The 21,348-nt window shown below is 32.3% G+C and overlaps 1 protein-coding gene across 2 annotated transcripts in view; it reads left to right on the forward strand.

The window, feature by feature from the left end:
- Window positions 1-12,255: 12,255 nt before the first annotated feature.
- The window catches only part of LOC139520995 (serine-rich adhesin for platelets-like), a 30,444-nt gene continuing 21,351 nt past the window's right edge, over window positions 12,256-21,348 (forward strand). For both annotated transcript variants that reach the window (XM_071314125.1, XM_071314133.1), the window contains exons 1-6: window positions 12,256-12,462; window positions 15,092-15,234; window positions 16,930-17,180; window positions 19,314-19,552; window positions 20,429-20,572; window positions 21,187-21,327. In XM_071314125.1, coding sequence (XP_071170226.1) covers window positions 12,352-12,462; window positions 15,092-15,234; window positions 16,930-17,180; window positions 19,314-19,552; window positions 20,429-20,572; window positions 21,187-21,327 — 1,029 coding nt within the window. In that variant the 5' untranslated portion in view covers window positions 12,256-12,351. The remainder of the gene's footprint in view (window positions 12,463-15,091; window positions 15,235-16,929; window positions 17,181-19,313; window positions 19,553-20,428; window positions 20,573-21,186; window positions 21,328-21,348) is intronic.

Raw genomic sequence — 21,348 nt, forward strand, 5'->3', positions numbered from 1 at the left:
CCTAGTCCAAATATATATTCAAAATTCAGAAAGATTGAAGCAATCACTTTTACAAATTTAGCCAATACACATCCATACCCCTATTGACAAGTCAAGAGATGTTCCGAAAACTGTAAATATCAACCTTTTGCACTTGACCTAATCACTCATTCCATATCAAAATCAGTTAAAATACAACCTCCAAAAATTTATTTGACCTCTCTTCTTTCATTTCCACCCAAAAAGATTTAAGGAATGAGTGAGGAAAGGAAAGAAAAAAAATTAAGGAAAAATACACTCTAATTAAAAGGAACTATATTCGTGGACAACGAAAAGCGGGGTCATTAATTGTGGTCTTGGGCCTATTAGGGGCCTAAAACTTGACCAATTCTAATAAAACTTGGCATGATTCAAGCTTAGTATATTATAAAACAGGTTACAAAGTTTCAAAGCCATATGATACCAAATAAAAAAAATGTGGCATTTTTTATATCTGAATTTTGGGTGCTGAATTGTGGCGTTGAATTAGAACAATTAAAACTATCAAATTTGAGCTTCTAAAAACCAAAAGATACCAAAACTAACACTTTTTAATGTCTCTATGTATAAGTTAACATCTATTTAAAGCAACAGAAAGCATATTTCATGCATCAGACTTATTCAAAATGGCCAGAAGTTAATTTTATATGAGCCTGTGCCAAAAAATAGAGGTTTTCAATTAGGGTGAGGCCTTATATCAAATGTAATATTTTTCACTTACCACAATTTTCTGAAGTTGTTAAGTTATCAAACAAACTTTAACAGGTTATAAATGTACTTTTGATGGAAATATAAGTTTCAAATAGCATAACGCATGTGGATAAAATGGTCTTTAGCAATGTTATGCTTAAAAAAACAGATTGCCAGTTTAGGCCGTTCCCCACATTTGCATATTTAAAAGCATATAAATGATATGGGAGATGGAGATATACTTCTTTTTGCTAAAATCTGTGCTCAGATATGATAAAACATGGAGCCTGGATGTAACAAGACTGTCACTTTCAACTATATATGCAGACAGTATGGTCTGATGCAAAGTTTATTAACTTTACTGTTTAAAAACTGAATGAAATGTCAGCCTCAAAAGGCCAATATTTAAACCACTAGCTATCCAACAGAAGAAAGTAAAGGTAGTCTGTGAAACAGAAATGGTTAAGCAACCAGTAATAAGTGTTTTTGATGTAGGTTCAGTGCAATCTGTTTTGGAATACAACTTTTAAGTGCATAGAACTTCACATTTCACCTGCTGCGTATACTGACCGTTAGACTTAGACTATTAAAACAGCACATTTTGCACTCTTTTTATGTTTTTATCTACTTTTTTTTGTGTTCAGAGTTCACAAATAAGTCAAACAACTGAAATAAATACCACAAACACAAATAGATATCAGAAAAAAACTGTCAGAGAGAAATTAAGCATGCTGTTTTTGAAAAAATAGTGAAAAAAGTGAAAAGGCTACATTTTAGGCATTTAACCTGAAAAGTGACTTTTTCACAAAATTTCTATCAAATGAAAGTGAAAATCATTTCTTCTCATATAGTTTGACAAATCAATACCAATAGATCATTCAGAAAAGATGCCAAAGTAAAAATTCTAAATTTGCTGAAATGCACCTCTTAGGCCACAGACCACAATTAATTCCTCTATCAGTTCTTTATAACCTTTTGCATCATTAAAAAAATTGCACCATGCACTTTTGTCCAATTTTTTGTGCGTGTAATGTATTGTCCTAGTCCAAATATATATTCAAAATTCAGAAAGATTGAAGCAATCACTTTTACAAATTTAGCCAATACACATCCATACCCCTATTGACAAGTCAAGAGATGTTCCGAAAACTGTAAATATCAACCTTTTGCACTTGACCTAATCACTCATTCCATATCAAAATCAGTTAAAATACAACCTCCAAAAATTTATTTGACCTCTCTTCTTTCATTTCCACCCAAAAAGATTTAAGGAATGAGTGAGGAAAGGAAAGAAAAAAAATTAAGGAAAAATACACTCTAATTAAAAGGAACTATATTCGTGGACAACGAAAAGCGGGGTCATTAATTGTGGTCTTGGGCCGTATAGTTTAAGGTGATACCTAACACTACAGGGAGATAACTCTGTAAAGTCAGCTAAACGTTTTAATTACATTGTGTTGTAAAAGGAATATTAAGCTTCTCAATGATCAAAATTGTTGTTTATCAAACTTCTATATAACCAGTGTAATTTTTCTGACAAAACCGTCGGTTCAAAATTTTCAAAATTTTTATATTTTTGTTAAAGGGTGTTGAAGGGTCAAAGTAAATACTTTGACAAAATTTTATGAAAATTAAACGAGCCAAATTAATTTTAGTGAAAGTGTTGGGTACCACCTTAAAAGGCCATCCTATTATTTTACCTCACCAGGCAAACAGTAGAGGACATGTTGATATTCTTTGTCTGTTGGCAGCAAACTACTACGACCTAGAACTTTAAAATAAACAGCATCTTAGAACACATACTGCTTCTACAGGTGAACATATAGTCAGGATTTTGATTATAAGGATCCCACTGATTGATCAGCTGAATGCCTAGAGCACAAGAAAGAAAAATTGGTGAGGGTCAAGATCTAACATTTAGTTCAACTTTGAAACCCCTGTGGATGTGAAGAAATACTGTTTCTGCTTTTAAACCCTTTGAAATTCGAAAATAAAACTTGACATGAGTATTTACCAGTGCTAGAGGGTGTGTCATGTTTCAGGAAGAAAACCCCATGGTGAAGGTCAAGATAAATAAAAGTCACTGGGAACTCACCACTGCACAAGTGTAGAAAAATTGTTTCCACTCTTTAACTTTGAAACCCCATGGGTAATTTATGAAGTAAGACATAATAATTCACCTCTACTTTTAAATCATATAGGATACACTTCTGTTTATATAAACAATGCCATATTCCACAGTAACTTCCTTTGCGACTCAAACTGTTCCTTTTTACTATGAAGATTTGTAAAAGTGATATCCTAGAACTAACAGAAAGTTGATATTCACTGCTATTTTATTCAAAGGTCAAAACATACGGCTGTGTGCAAATATAACAAGATGGAATTTGTTATCGTTTATTAGCCTGCCTGAGCCGGTGTCCATAACGGACGGTCTCCTCTATACAGTAAAATACACAAGTATATATACAGAAAATAAACAGTGTCAAGGTTTCTATTAATTTGACCATTATAGTCCTAAATCAAAAGATACAGGGATGAATATCTATTAAGTTGACTTTAATTGACATGTTTTGACCAACCTGGAGATTAATGGTCAAAGAATACACATATTTCCCGTGTTTTAACTAATTGCTACATGTCACCACCTGGGTTAGATCTGCATGTAAACATGGTATATGAAACCCAGCGGTCAATTGAATAACCTTTTACAAGGTCATGTTTTTCTTAATAGATATTCTCCTGTATTTATTTTATTAAATTTTATAAACATTTTGAGAATATATAATCATAAATATAAATATATAGTATATATATTTATATATATTTTAAGCCATCATATTGTCACATTCCTCCCTTTCTTAAGAAATATAATTTTATATTTTAGTTAAAATCGGTGACAATATGAATGCTTGCAATTTCCCTAAAAACAACAAAAAAATATTCATAAACAAAATCATTTCAAAAGTTCAACAACATCTAAATGTTCAGCAATGTATAGTTCATACAATTCTTGTGTGAATAACTAAGTTCGTAACATCAAATATCGGAACTTCTTATTTCCAGAAAAAGGCGCAACCATTAACTGCGGACCGTCTTCATAACCCCGACTCCAGTGAACTGCTCCTCTGATCGTCGTTGTCAACTCCAACAATCCCTTTGTTTATCTGCAACGCCAATTCCCATCATTTAGAAGTACTGCAATTACTCCGACCTGCATGTGATCCACCATCCATCGTCGAAAATCCAACTTGCATGTGATCCACCATTCATCGTCGAAGATCCAACTTGCATGTGATCCACCATCCATTGGCGAAAATCCAACCTGCATGTGATCCACCATCCATCGGCGAAAATCCAACCTGCATGTGATCCACCATCCATCGGCGAAAATCCAACCTGCATATGATCCACCATCTGTCGTTGATTTACTCCTAACTGACCTAGCTTACCTACTCTGTTAATTCAGAGTCCCTGACTAGGTTGCTCAGTTATCACCGGCTGAAACATAACAGGCAAATCTACCTGTGATGCTGTAGAACAATTCCCTCTACCAATATAAGTTATGTGATCGTATAGTTTTATGTACATCTAATCGTCTGCGTTGTGTCCAATGATCAAAGCCAATATCCAATACTGGATAATGGTTCTTAGTGGCTGATTCCTGTAATGGTGCAGAAGCTATTTTAACATCTCTGGAGGCAGTACCATCGCCCTCAACATTAGTTGACACCATTTGATCGCCACCAAGGTATCGTGTGACTATTTGAACCTCTCTATTACTAAATTCTCTTGGCTAAACACCTATTATTAAACTTAAGAATATTTTAATAACAAAATACCTATAAATATAGCAACAAAATGAATTAATACATTTACTAAATTTGATAGTTCAAAGTCGTCCTCAAGTTCTAACTGCTTTAATTTGAAAAAATTAAATTATCGATATGTTATTTATTTTAAATAAGAACAAAAAATAAAAATAAACTCAAATACAAAAACAATAAACTAATAAGATAAACTTTTCTCTAGTTAGGACTGAAAAATTATTTAAATAAGGTTTGACATCCAACCAACACTTTCCTTCCTTTTTCATAAACAAAGCTGTGATTCAGAGATTACTGATATTTATAGGATTTCTAAACAATCAATTTTTCAGCGATCAATCTGAAGCGAGAATTAGAATGATTAATCAAAACAAAATTATTTTATATACACATATATTCATTTAAAAACAATCATCACGAAGCCTACTTTTACGACATGTTAGTCGTTCATTTTATCAAGATAACAAGAAATGTTTGAGAGAAAACTTAAAATTAATTCGTCTTTCTTTTCAGACTTTTTAACATTTCGCTTATTTTTCTTTGGTATTATGATTTCATCAACAGGCATGTCTTGGCTATTTTCTAAATTATATCTATCAGAACTATTATTATTTGTCATATCACTTAAACCGGAAGTTATAGATGACCTTATGCTTCTCTTTGTCTCATTTTTTCTTGGGTTGCTAATTTTCTTTTAATTCAATCAGGGTCACATTAAAATATTTGCGGAAGATGTATCGCGTTATAATTGTTTATAACGATTAATCATATGATACTTATTTCCATATTTTAAGTCCTAAATTGTTTTATTATGAAAACATTTCCATTTTCAACCCTTAGTATAGATTTATATACTCTATAATTAATCTTATATTTCATCTATCGCTAAATACTGTCAATACTTTTAATACTTTTAAAACTTATAAAACCCTACATTTCCCTAAGAGTGGACTTAAACAATAATATCAATTTTTATCATTTAAGTGCTATTTTCCGAAGATAGTTCCGCAATTCTTTAAAAATACCACAATAACTGTGCGAAAATCAAGGTTTGGATTCTAAATACCATAGAATATTTTGTTTCTCTAAACAAATGTGCTTACGCACTTACCCAACTGCGCAACCATATTTTAACAACCATATGATTATAACATCGCAGAAATACCCTTAAATTCGTCGCCAAAAGTGTTCTTATGAAACTTTCTTATACCAATGTATATAGGCGCGTATATTCTAGAATTACAGAGTGTCTCTTCAGAAAACAGCTCAAAATATGAATTAAAAATTAAATTATTATATTCAAAATCAAGGTATATTAAATGTTTTAATATTATCATTATTCCTGCAGTTAAATACTTTAAAATATAACCAACATCTTTTTTACCTATTGTTATTTAATTCTTAAATATTAATATTCAAGTGTTGTTTTTTTTCTTATTTAAATATCTATTCTGTCTTTAAAAAAAAACAGCATATAAAAACTTCTGATTATATCATTACAATATACATGCAAATCTTATGTATTGACTTATACTATTAAATACCTAACAAAGTTGCCAGTCTTTTATATTGACTAAAACAATCCAATACCTATTATAAGTACCTTCACCCTTATGATAATGATTACATAAAAAAATATCAATTAAAAAATTAAACCTTCACCATTGATTCATAAAAAAAAAAATATCTACATTTTCGCTTAAAAAAAAAACATTATTCAATAAAACCTTTTTTTTAATGAGTTAATCAGCATCTGGATCATAAACAATTGTGCTCACATCTGATACACCTATTCCTAATGTGTCTGATTTTGAACCATCAAAGTTTTTAATCGAATTAATGCCGTTTTTAAATACCTTTTGAATGAGACTTTGAACTTGTGTTTTTAAATTTTGAAAAACAGACCTAAAATTAAATTCTTTATCAGCCATTTTGAGAAATTAAAATAAAGAGTATCAAATAAAAAGTCACTTTACCTTAATATCCTTTGGTCACGGTTAACCAAAAATAACCACATGTAACACAACACATGGTTATTTGGAATAGTAGTTTATTCAAGCCGGTCTGGACCAGTGTCCATAACGGACGGTCTCCTCTATACAGTAAAATACACAAGTATATATACAGAAAATAAACAGTGTCAAGGTTTCTATTAATTTGACCATTGTAGTCCTAAATCAAAAGATACAGGGATGAATATCTATTAAGTTGACTTTAATTGACATGTTTTGACCAACCTGGAGATTAATGGTCAAAGAATACACATATTTCCCGTGTTTTAACTAATTGCTACATGTCACCACCTGGGTTAGATCTGCATGTAAACATGGTATATGAAACCCAGCGGTCAATTGAATAACCTTTTACAAGGTCATGTTTTTCTTAATAGATATTCTCCTGTATTTATTTTATTAAATTTTATAAACATTTTGAGAATATATAATCATAAATATAAATATATAGTATATATATTTATATATATTTTAAGCCATCATATTGTCACACAAATTTTCAACATTTATATGCCCTGTACATCTAAAGAGAATTATCTTATACTTTGATTTTGTACTACCCCTACCTTCACTTTGGGTCTTCCTCAGAATTAAATTTTCACCAGTACCATGTGTTTTTTATCCTGATAACATTCCTAAGTTATTTCTCTATGAAATGATAGAGAGATCATATTTGGAAAGCAGTATGTATGTAAACAATACAAAATATATATTAATATTATATATCTCCCCAAAAGAGTAATGGCTTGTGAAACAGCTGTATTTACAACAAAATGTTACAATACTTTACTCTCGTTTTTTTTATTTGATGATTTCAGTGGATATTGTGGGACTATAACCATGTCTGTTTTGATAAAGATTGCAAAATTCCAGGCATGAGGATGCTGTTTTGGTTTGGCATATATAATCATTTTAGGTATGCATGTTCACCTGTCCTTGACCTCATTTCATGAATCAGTAAACAACATTAAGTATTTATAAAGGGGGTGTAGCAGAGGGGGCATTACGTTTTACCCTTGGCCATCTATACGATGTATGTATGTCCAAGTTGGTTTCCGTTTTCTAAGTCTGCCTCAACCAAATTTATGAAACCTATACACAATGCGTATTACTACAAAATACAGATCAAGTTTGAATTTTGGTGCAATCACTTTTACTGTTCTATAGTTATGCCTTTTTCAAATTGAAAAATTTCAGAAGTATCAATCAAGTTTTTTTCCAAATTGGAGTTATCTTCCTTTGTCCATGAATCAACTACAATCAATGCTTTTAAAAATCTTCTTTGAAAGTTGGAGTTATTTTTCTTTGTCCAGAATGATAGTTGAATCAACCAATACCAATGCCTTATACAATGCCATTTCCAGTTTTACTACCAACTGATAAATGAAGCAATCTTTACCATTCAGTGCTTACAGGCACTTTGATTACCATTCTAGGGTTATGCCCCTTTACAAATAGAAACATTGCTGAATTTTTCTTTTCTGTTCTCTTAATTTAAATCTGAACTAAATGTAATGATATGTATATATAATGCTTATTACCACTAAACTCAGTTTAAGTTCAAATTTTGACAGCTTCACTTTTACAGTTCTTGAGTTATGTCCCTTTATAAAGTTATATGCTAGCCATCATCTGTGTCCCTATTGACACATTCCCCATTTATTTCAGTATTAAGTTTGTTTCCATTATAAAAAAGAAGATGTTGTATGATTGCCAATGAGACAACTCTCCACAAGAGACCAAAAGGACACAGAAATTAATAACTGTAGGTCACCATAGGGCCTTCAACAATGAGAAAAGCCCATACCGCATAGTCAGCTATAAAAGGTCACAAAATGACAACGTAAAACAATTCAAATGAGAAAACAAACGGCTTTATTTATGTACAAAAAATGAACGAAAAACAAACATTTTACACACAAACGACAACCACTGAATTACAGGCACATACATACATAATGTGGCAGGATTAAATTAAAACAGTAAGTCAACAGTTCCAGTGTTATGTGTACATGTCCTACTGACACGGTAGACCTGAAACATTCCTTACCATGGTTCGTTTGTCAATGTCAATATTCGTGGTTATAAAATTGAGAATAGATATGGGGAATGTGTCAAAGAGACAACAATCTGACCATAAAACAGACAACAGCAGAGAGTAGCCAATAGTTTTTCAATGCAGCGAGGACCTCCCGCAACCGGAGGCGTCCTTCAGCTGGCCCCTAAATAAATATATATTCTGGAAGTCATACTATACTCCAAATTAAACACAAGAAACTAAAATTAAAAATCATACAAGACAAACAAAGGCTCGAGGCTCCTGACTTGGGACAAGCGCAAAAATGCGGCGGGGTTAAACATGTTTTTTTGATATCTCAACCCTTCCTCTATACCTCTAGCCAATGTAGAAAAGTAAACGCATAACATAACACACAGAAAAAAATCAGTTCAAGAGAAGTCCGAGTCCGATGTCAGAAGAGGTAACAAAAAAAATGACAATAATACATAAATAACAACAGACTTTTAGCAGTTAGTGACATGCCAGCTCCAGACCTCAATTAAACTGATTGAAAGATTATTTCTTTATCATATCAATATCAGGCACAATCCCTCCCATTAGAGGTTTAGTATTATACCATCATAAAATATATGAGAAGAACATAAACATATATATGTTTCTCTGATACTATAAGAAGAACTCAGGGGAGAAACTAGCCATTTTCAAAAGGACGGATTCTCAACCTAGGATAAAGGAGGGAGGGGGTTCTAGCCATATGTCCTCATTCAAATCTTTGATCGTCAAATAAAAGGGGGTTTCTAGCCCCGGACCCTCTAGACCTGCCACTGGAACTAGTGTAGATCAACCATATTTATTACTGTTATTTATTCGGGGATTGTAAGGTTAAAAAAATTACATGTTCCTCTTATAGGTCAAAGCTGGTATGGCCGTTTATCAGCAACATGTCACATATAATTGGTGATTCATATGATTAATAATCATTGATAAATATGGTTCCTCTCAAAAGGGGTTTAAGATAAGTTTGGATAATGTTAAATTTCTGTTGTATAGTATGGCTATTTTATCTATGTACACATATAGTATGACTGGCATTTAAAACTTTCAACATAATACTCATTCATTATAAGTATACAAAATCTCTTATTAACATGTTTAGTAGCATCTGTTGTTTGTGTAAAGCAATTAAAAGATATGTAGGTAATATATGAACAAGACAGCAACACAACGACACGAATGACCAAAACCCAAGTGTACCGGTGTTCCACTCAGGAATTCTGTCTAGTACAAAGCAGGGTTTAAATTGCATATCATCTTATCATGATCTCCTCCTGAATAGGCACTTAATTTCTCACTATGTATTCCCCAGTCGCTTAAGTGCAGGATTTGGATGCTAAATATTTAATTTTCTATTTGTATACCACATACGTAACACTACCAACCTTCTCCTACCTTGTTTTTTTGTGAATTTATCCACTCAAAAATCTCCCGTATTTTACTATACATACGTTGTTTTTCAGCATGACTAGAATTAAGAAGGATTTTATTCTATAAGATATATTCACCCCAAAACAAGGTAAGACACAAGCTTTGTGGAATAAAAAAAAGAAAAATTATATATTAAGTACAAACAATAAAAACAAATCCAAATTTTAACCCAAGTGGCTGTGAAGTATTCGCAAATACAAGAAGGAAGATTACCGGAGTCCTCTTGTGCATATAAATGATTAGAGCCGATTCTTTGGTTAGCTGCCTTGTTTGCTAACTGAACCGTGAAGTTATTATTAGATTATAGGTAAACTACGCTCCTTTAAGAGTAGACTAGTCCGACAGATAATCAATCTATCTGTCTGTTGGACTATGCTACTCTGAAAGGAGGGTAGTATACCTGACCTAATAATGTTCAGCTAACAAACAAGCTAACCAAAGATATTACCTTTGCCTACACACTCAATGAAATCAGCTGTAAGACTTTGAAAAACGCAACTGTGATGCAAAATTTGGCCTGATGCTAGTAACAAATTAAATCATATATTTTTTTGTTGATGGAAATCCCCAAAGTGTTGAACAAGTGTGTACCGGGCTGTTTCTTTTGTCGATCAAACAACACAGTCATTGGCTTTGTTGTGTTCTCGTTCTTTTAGCACTGTATTCAGATTTAATGAAAATTATAGAAGTAAGGAGATGTGGTGTGATTGTTAATGAGACAACTATCCACCATTAAAGTAAGGAGATGTGGTGTGATTGTTAATGAGACAACTATCCACCATTAAAGTTCGGGTTTTTTTTTTTCGTTTAATGCTAGTGGGTTGGTGCATTTAATATTTTTCAACACGACTTTACTGATTCGTTGTTTCTAAAAATTGATAAGAAATTATTCAGTGGTACGTTACATAAAAGAAAATGACTGTCCATGGACTATTTCATTTCACTGCAACTTCGTCTATCTTTTCTTTTTCAAACAATAATACGTAACGAGTCACACAATTTACAACATGATACCCTCATAGGGGTGTTGAAGCATGATCACATTTTTATACTATGATCACATAATCATTATTTTTTTTTAACAAATAATCAAATAATCATAAAAGGTTTGGTCTGGTAATTAAACAATCACTATACAAAAACAATGGTGAGGCTCCAGAATCTATCTGGGCTCTTGTGTATTACTTATTGTTACCGCTAATCTTTTCCTGTCGGTATGTATGAAATGTTTGTCACTGGAGGTTAAGAAAGATGCGACAATTCACTGAATTAAACAGAGCACCTTTTTTTGGCATATGAAAATACAGTTCCTCCACAAAGGGGACTTAAATTAGAATAGAATCCCAATGACTTGCAAAAGCGGCAGATTTTTAGTTCTTCCCTCGCCGGGATTCGAACCCATGCTACTGAGATATCGTGACACCAAATCGCCTGCATTGTAGCCGTCCCGCTAGACCACACGACCACCTGGGCTTCACAAAAATTAAGCTTTCGGTGGTGTCTCTGTTATGACGTCCAACGGCTGTTTTGTAAGTCAAGTTGAGGCCACGGAACCCCACGGCCAAGAAGTAAGCTAGTCAGCAGGCAAAACAGTAATTAACTTAGTGTCGGACTCAGTAACAAACACACTTTTAATGGTAGTGTAACGCTACGCTAGAGCAGAGACATATAATACTATTATTTTTATCCAATTGTATTATGTGATCTCTGGCTAACTGAGTATCCTTTTGAGGACTTTTGAAGAATATATGGCCCGTGAGAAATAGAAAATAGAAATTATAAATATATATTTACAACGAAAAATGTTAAAGATTGTTAAATGTCAGATAGAAAACCAGAGACATATATGTATATATGTCTCTGAGAAAACTAAAGACTCAGCAAACGATCCCTACCATAAAAAGTTCAAACCAAGCATTTCTTATTAAAGTTGTGCATGTCAAGACACACTTTAAAAACTTTAAAAAATGTGGATGATTAGTATTTTAAATAAATTAAAAAAAGCTATAAAATTGTTCATGGATAGTTTAAGTAAATAATTATTAATTTAGCTTTTTTACCGATTTCTATTTTGGTTAATTTATTTTTTTCCAAACACCTTAAATTAATTTGCCAGAATATATATTCGGCATAACGAAAGAGGGGAAATATGGCGGGGAATGTTTGATAAAGTTAGAGTTATCGTTTCCATTGAACATGATCAAAGGTACCGCGACCGCCAGACGGCGGTGGTAATTGAAAGCAATAGAGTGTTTACGTACAGCGCACACATGTAGGCCTAAATATCATCAAGTTTGGGATGGATTTCTCGGCCCTGATTGCCGATTTGAGGACCATTGCAAGTCGGTACAACAGTAAAGACACCGACCGCAATGTATCAACATCTATGTATTGCGAAATGTTTCGCAAGGTGCGTAAATTTGATGATAAAGTGAGGTGGGGGTCCCGTATGACGGGTGTTATATTGGTTGGCTATCATGTCTTGTGTATTGCCGAAGACATGATGATCGTGACGGGTTGCACGTAAATCAACAATCTTCAGAATGAATACTTGACATTATATGATATGTATGAAAACATATGCCTATAAAGGCACACTTATTATTGTTTTAACCATCCATAAAGATTGAATTTCTGAAATAAAATGCATTCGTGACATTCCTTGTGACCCAGAAATGAAATAAACTAAACTTTGAGAAAACCCAGATATGTTTAACTGCAAATATATATATGTCCAAATAAACAATTCATAATCAGTACATGTCAATTTTTAGCTTTATTTAAATTGTTAAAGAATGTCAGAATGAGTTCCTGGTGTTTCTTACTATATAGACATATCTTATAATTTGTGTAGGTCCCTTGTTCTTTAAATGAATGGACCTGTGAAACAAGCAGACATTGTTGTATAAACATCATGTGCTTCGCATTACTGCTAATTCATTAAACGGAAGAGAATAAAATTATGTGGTTGCCTTTAATCTACATTAACATTTTATTTACGGGCCAGCTGAGGACCACCTCCGGTGAATCCGAGTATGTTCGCACCCAGTCTCGTTCGCACCCTTTCACTTTCGCACTCTACACGTTCGTACCCAATTTGTTTCTTTGGTTTTGTGTTTAATGACTTTGTAATCAAGTTTTGGCAAGTATATTCCTTTAAGAATAATTTTTTGTACAATGTTTTTTTTGTATGTTGAATAAATCTTAATGTCTCAAAATAAATTGAGACGACGTTTTTTGTGTGTTGAATAAATCTTAATCATGTTTTGGATTGTGCATTGTTAAAAAAAAATAATCAGTTTCTAAATAAAGTGAGATTCTGTCAACCTTTTTTTTTTTGTTTTTTTTTTTTTTTTTAATAACTCTTAATCATGTTTTGGTTAGTGTATTGCTAGAGTGGAGTGCTCATTTTCGCCATATCTTTCCATGTTTTCTTCAGTTTATGTTCAGGTCCTTATGTTTTTGAAGTATACTGATATTTTTATATGAAGATAACTTCAAATGCAAAATATTCTTAGCTTTAAAACGTGTTTGTTTTGAGAAAAATCATTTGAAATGTTGGATTAAAGGGTGTTTGAAATTTCCTGATGTTTTGTCAACGGGGGACACATATTTGCCGTTGTTACACATCTATTTAAAACCAAATAACTGCAGCTTTAAACAACATGTATCAAATAAATTTCATTATAGATGAATAGCAGACATTTGAAAGGTGTAAAAAAAAAACTGAAATTTAGGGCAATCAGTCAAAGAATTACTCAAGAAATACCTCTTTGAAATCGTTTTTTTCATTCAGGAAATTGTCTGAAAATCGTTGTCCGTTTTTCGGTCCTTTGCGGTTAGCGCCAAAATTTGGTTTCATTTTCAAAAATTATCATATTTGTTATAAAAATATAATTTACCGGCATATTTTTTTATTTTCAACCATCCTTTGAAGTGTTTACACCTCAAAATCATAAAACGGCGAAATTGTGTCCACGGCGAAAATGAGCGCCCCACTCTATAACTTTTTATCATTGTTTCAAAATAAAGTGAGATACTGACAATGTTTTTTTTCAAGCTGTCACAGTAAAAACAATTATCTTATGTGTTTTTCAGTTAAAATCTTCAATTTTTTTAATCATACCAAGCTTAATACATGCAGTATTTACATCAAAGCAATTTAAACAACATTCATGATTTTCTAATTATTCAACTAGAATTTGCTTTAAAATTGGGTGCAAACCTTTAGGGTGCAAATGATCGAGGAGCGAATGTGTAGGGTGCGAAAGTGTATTGGGTGCGAACGGACCTGATACCACCTCGGGTGTGGGATTTTCTCGCTGCGTTGAAAACCCATTGGTGGCCTCCGGCTGCTGTCTTCTCTTTGGTCAGATTGTTGTCTCTTTGACATATTCCCCATTTCCATTCTTAATATTATTATTGTATGTATGTGTGAAGTGTTATTTCTTGTTGCACATTATCACAATTTGTATGCAGATTATTTGACTGTCAACTGTCTTCGGAGGTTATCTTGATGGCTAATAAGATGTCTAGACCAAAATACACACAAAATGAATCCATGCCTTGATAATTGTTTATATTAGACTTGTTGTTATTTGAAATACATTTTAGTATGTTATAAACATGATAAATCAAATATGAAATTCTGAGTCGGATTCATAAAAGAAAAATTTGACAGCTATTGACCCTTTAAACGATTTCAAATGACATGACCTCAGAAAAAAGTGGCTACGAGAAAGTTGATTATTATTGATTGGTTGAGTTTCACAAGTACATTGTACTTCTGTAGTATATTTTATTATACCTTTGTAACTTAAAATATGAACTCTATTCTGTCTTGTTTTTATGAAATTAACTATTTTTTAATACTGCATGTTCTGTAAATGCCTTCTGATTAGGACATTGCATATGTTTTTAGCCTTGACATTGTGGACTGACCACACAAGGTACACTATTGAAATGGTAACACATGATAAACCTATATGTACTTACTATAAAGTTGCACTGCTGTAATTACACTTGTATTTTCTGAACAGATTTTACAGAAGGCAGAGAATGGAGTATCAGAATATGGAGACCAGATTGTTATACTATGGATGACCCTATCTCAGCTCTGTAATACATACCAGACCTTGACGTCATGTCCTGCCAGAGACAGTCTATACCAACACATATTTCTGTAAGTTATATTGTCTCCTGTCCTGTCAGAGACAGTGTACATGTATACCTACATATATTTCTGTAAGTTATATTGTCTCCTGTCCTGTCAGAGACAGTGTACATGTATACCTACATATATTTCTGTAAGTTATATTGTCTCCTGTCCTGTCAGAGACAGTGTACATGTATACCTACATATATTTCTGTAAGTTATATTGTCTCCTGTCCTGTCAGAGACAGTGTACATGTATACCTACATATATTTCTGTAAGTTATATTGTCTCCTGTCCTGTCAGAGACAGTGTACATGTATACCTACATATATTTCTGTAAGTTATATTGTCTCCTGTCCTGTCAGAGACAGTGTACATGTATACCTACATATATTTCTGTAAGTTATATTGTCTCCTGTCCTGTCAGAGACAGTGTACATGTATACCTACACATATTTCTGTAAGTTATATTGTCTCCTGTCCTGTCAGAGACAGTGTACATGTATACCAACACATATTTCTGTAAGTTATATTGTCTTCTGTCCTGTCAGAGACAGTGTAGATGTATACCTACATTTATTTCTGTAAATTGTATTTGTCTGGTGTCCTGTCAGAGACGGTGTACATGTATACCTACATATATTTCTGTAAGTTGTATTTGTCTGGTGTCCTGTCAGAGACAGTGTACATGTATACCTACATATATTTCTATAAGTTGTATTTGTCTCGTGTCCTGTCAGAGACGGTGTACATGTATACCTACATATATTTCTGTAAGTTGTATTTGTCTGGTTTCCTGTCAGAGACAGTGTACATGTATACCTACATATATTTCTGTAAGTTGTATTTGTCTCGTGTCCTGTCAGAGACGTAGTACATGTACCTACATATATTTCTGTAAGTTGTATTTGTCTGGTGTCCTGTCAGAGACAGTGTAGATGTATACCTACATATGTTTTTGTAAGTTGTATTTGTCTCGTGTCCTTTCAGAGACAGTCTTAGCCCGACTCTATACCAACACATATTTCTGTAAGTTATATTGTCTCGTGTCCTGTCAGAGACAGTGTACATGTATACATATATTTCTGTAAGTTGTATGTGTCTCGTGTCCTGCCAGAGACAGTCTACACTAACTACCTGTTTACCAAACACTGACAACATTTTTCTCAGGAACTACATTAGATAATTTCTGAAATTGGGTTTCAAGGTTTATAAGTCAGCTATAATGCTATATATATAAACTGTGTGATGCCTTTTCAGATTCAAAACTTAACAATATCCTTACACTAACATCATTTTACACATGACATGCAATTGAAAATTTTTGTCACATTTTTCTCAGGAACTACAATACAAGGATTTCTGAAATTAGGTTTCAGGGTTTGTATAACAACTTCCTGTTTACCATCAAGTATTTGGGCGGGGAATCATCAGTGAGCAGTAGCTCGCAGTTTCACTTGTTTGGTCAACTTTAAAAAAGTGACATTTTAATATTTATTGAAGTTGGATTATTGTATAATATATGATGAAAGGAGAATGCACACTTTATAACATCGTTCTGTAAACAAAATGCATTAAAATTGAAATTACTGATATTCATTATCAATAGACTATATACATCATACCTGAGATATAATTTATAAGTCAGACAAACGTCTTATATTTCTTAAATCCATTGTACAGAAAGTTAACTATTTCAAGATTAAATTGATTTATTTCAGATTGTGTGCCAAAGTTGTGCTTAATATAAAATGGCAGCAACTACCTGACGATGACCAGGGAAAGGTTAACTTTTCTCAAACCATTGCCAATACACATCAACACCTTGTTAATACTGGTTTTAAGAGGTTTGAGTTGTTGACTCCTCTGATGGAAAATCCATGGACAGATCCAATTCTCAGTAAAATTATGTCTGGAGATGAGAAAGAGGAATCGTCTGGGAGTGATACAGAAACAGAAGAGACAGAAAGAGGTATACATGAATATTGTCCTAAAGATAAAAATACGAAGATGGTGTATGAGTGCCAATGAGACAACTCTCCATTTAAGTCACAATGTGTAAAAAGTAAACAGTTGCAGGTCAAAGATGTATATTTTATCTCAAAGAGGTACATAGTGTCCTAAAGATATATATATTGTCAATGTTTCTTTTATTTTATCCTTTCTTTTACCTCAAACATGACCTTCTGGTATTGACATAATTTTGCATTACATTGTTAAAATTATGATTATAGTCTGGGTCATGTAAGTGTCAGACATATATCAATGCCATAGGTTCAACTCAAATTCTAATTGATAAGGATAACCTTTTGTCTGAGGTTTGTGGTTGGAATTCTAAGAGCACTCCTTCACTTATAAAAACTGACCTCCACAAAAAAGCCAATAGTGCTAATATTGGCGTTATACCCCAATCAATCGATTAATGCCATTGTAGAGATTGTAGAGTGGCCACACTTAGGTTGTGAAAGCAAACAAGTCACATGGCAATTGCATTCAACTACAACATGTTAAGTACAATCTTAATTGACTAATTAGTGTTTTTCTTCTGCCACTCCAGCTTCCTCCACCAAAAAAAAATAAAAATGGCTGCAATGTAATAACAGATACATTTTATTCTTAAAGTGGCTTAAAACACCAACATTCTATCTTTCAATGCCATAGCAAACACAAAACACATCATGTTCTACATTTGTACATCAATAGACATGTTGTGGATAAATTTAATAGACACATCCAATTTTTTATGAACTGTACAGAGAATTCATTATTGTTCATGGAATTCAAGTTTTGTTGATTTTGTGAATGTGTTTTAATCACAAATTCAAATGTTCATGAAGTTCACACGTTTTCTAAAGGATTGTAGGCAGACTTCACCAGATCCTCAAAATCAAATATCGACAAAAAACACTTTTTTTTCTCAATCCACAATATTTGGTATCCTTTAAACTAACTGAATTGAATTACGAAGAAGTTGGATAGTTAAGTCATTTGTGAAAGAATGTCATAAATTGTGGAAGTCTCAAGAGTCATTAAGTTATTTGTGGGATGTTTTAAACAGCAATGTTTTCAGTAAACAAAAAACATGTAATAATTTAGAACTGAGAAATTAAGAATGATATTATTGATTTCTGTAAATAGAAGATCATTAGTGGTTGTATAGACATGTAAGAATAATTTAATTTAGGATGTAACACATCTTGTGATTGGCTGACAGTGGTTTGTCTACCAACTCATAGACATAATTTTGTCATGTGACCATCATCAACATTTTCTCATGATTTACTTATTTGTAATGAATGACTGTCATATTTTTTCTGTCTATGAAGAAATAGCATCAAAATTTGGTACACACTTTAAAACAACCTGCTACTATTCAGTATGCACCAAATTTTGATGTTATAACTTATTTCTTCATAGACAGAAAAAATATTACAATCATTTTATATATCTAATTACAACATTCAGGTTATTTTCCTTTTAGTACTATGAGTATCTTGACAGACTGTATTTATGCATATAGCATGTATAGCTTCCTTATTCTAACATATGTTTTTTTATTTTGTAACATGAGGAAATGTTATTATTGATTATTTAATTAAGATTAATGTTTTTAATATAAGATAAAGAAGAGATATATGTCTATGATACGGTTAATATTGATATTGAACTTTTATTTCTTTCATTCATCTGAATAGTGAGAAGTAATTATAAAGTTCTGATGATTTTAAATTTCAATGAAACCTTTCTGATAATTGAGTGTTTGACCTTGAACATTGGTTTTTTGTCATGATTGTTGACATTTGACCTTGAACATTGGTCTTTTGTCATGATTGTTGACATTTGACCTTGAACATTGGTCTTTTGTCATGATTGTTGACATTTGACCTTGAACATTGGTCTTTTGTCATGATTGTTGAAATTTGACCTTGAACATTGGTCTTTTGTCATGATTGTTGACATTTGACATAGATCTAAGGGAACAATATTGGCCTTTTAGAGCCTCAAGTATTTCTTTTAATCATTTCTTTATTCTCTGAATGAAACAAAATGCATAAAAATATAAATTTAATAAAAAATGATAATTAAATTAATTCGTTTGTTTTAGAAAAAGAAAGAAAAGTGAAGGAAAGATTGGATGAGATAGCTAATTACGTCCGAAAAGAAGATTCATTGATACTAAAACTACGTGTAGAAATGTTAATCCTAGAGAATTGTGAGGACTTTGCTCTTAATCTATGCAACTGTATAGTGAAGTATGAACCATTTAAAGATGATTTGGATCTGAGAGAGATGCAGTTTAAATTACTCCACAAACTTAACCACATGGACAAACTACAGGAAGAGGTAAGAATGTTTCCAAGATATGCAGTTATACAAATGTAAAGACTACATAAAACAATCATACACAATAGCAGGAAGAAAATTAATATTTTCACATTCATTTATAGTTGAGGATTAAGCACATTTAAGGTTTTTGATAATAGTCCAGTCTTTGATAAAAAAAAAACAGTTCTGTTGTTTTCTGTCTCCATACAATGCCTTCTAAAACAGTTGTATTGCCTAAACAAACAAAGAAGTAATAAAAAAGTATTTAAGTGAAAAGTTGAACTATAAAAATAAGAAGATATGGTATAATTGCCAATGAGAGAACTCTCCACAAGAGACCACCTCTAACAACTAAAGTGCATATGTGTAAGTGTTGATCATGCATCTGAATTCTTTTATAATACTAAAAAAATATTTGAAACTTCATCTTCAGTTCATTTCAATTATTTTCTTAAAGAAATAATGTGGAAAGAACTACTTAAACTCAGTGTGCTATGAAAATGATTCTAAGGCAGACAGTGGTACACTGATGTTATACACTTTGAATGGTGCACTCTCAATGTAACAGCTTACATAAAAAATGAAGTTGTAAATTTATATTAAAAGTCTGAAGTTTAGTATCTTTATTGATATAAAATCCCAAAGTTTGAGTATTAGATTGTCCATAACTTTACTGTAAATGACCAACAGATATCTGGAGTAGATTACAAAGCGACAATTAGGTGGAATACATTTTGTGTTTTATTTCTCAAGACTTGCAAAACAATGTCTACAAAAACATTGTTGTATCAGATATACGATTTCTTTAAAAGTATGTATCAATGTAGAACTTTGTAATATAAAGAACATCCACCAAATTACTATAGAAATAATGTAAACAATTTTGTATTTTAGTGTGAACAGATTATATGTCATACTGGTATCAAGATAATAAACAGACTTGAACAAAAGGAAAGTAACCAACAACTGTGTGTCAGACTTGTCCAGATATTTCTCGTCCAAGACTGGATCAATCCAGATCGTAACTGCTGTACAAAGGTGAGGCCTGATCCCCAAGTCTGTGTGGTTGTTCATTCAAATTTGATTGTTGGAATTGGATCTGATATTGTGCTGATTTTAACATTAAAATAACAAAATAAATGTTTGACACTTGGAGAACATGTATTTAGAACATAAAACCCTTATAAGATCTCCCATATCAGTTCACAGACATGGAAGGTGCACTGGAAGATAGGGCATCATTTGTTGTACATGCTTTTAGCCTTGCTTTTGTTCTTTATAAAGTCTTCGAAATGACAAAATATGAAACCGTTCAAATGATAAGAAAAAGCAACAATCAGTAAACAAATATGACAAACAGCAAACAACAAAAAACAATTAATTACAGGCTCCTGACTTGGGATGAGAAATACAGAATATGGAGGTCTAAACACAAATTGATTACAAAAGCTGAAAGACAGAAAACCCATATACCAATTTGTTTATGAGAGATTATCTTCCATGCATGTAGTATAAACAACATATATTATATATTTCTGTTTTCTATACTTAATCTGAGTTTGAATATATGATTGCTGTTCTGTATGATCTCGTGACAAAATTGATGTTTTATTTATCACAAAATGTTAAATATGTTTACATTTGAATTTCAGGAATTACTGAAGCTGTGGATTAGACACCAGTACATGGCTGACAGGGATAGAGCAAAGTTCCTGGAAAATGTTTGGTCTATAGCAAAATTGTCCAGTAAAACAGAACAAATTGGTGTCTTAGTTACTGGTTTACAAAAAGAGGTATGTATGATGTATTTATTT

The sequence above is a fragment of the Mytilus edulis genome, chromosome 1 (assembly GCF_963676685.1).
Source record: "Mytilus edulis chromosome 1, xbMytEdul2.2, whole genome shotgun sequence".
In the NCBI taxonomy this organism is placed as follows: domain Eukaryota; kingdom Metazoa; phylum Mollusca; class Bivalvia; order Mytilida; family Mytilidae; genus Mytilus; species Mytilus edulis.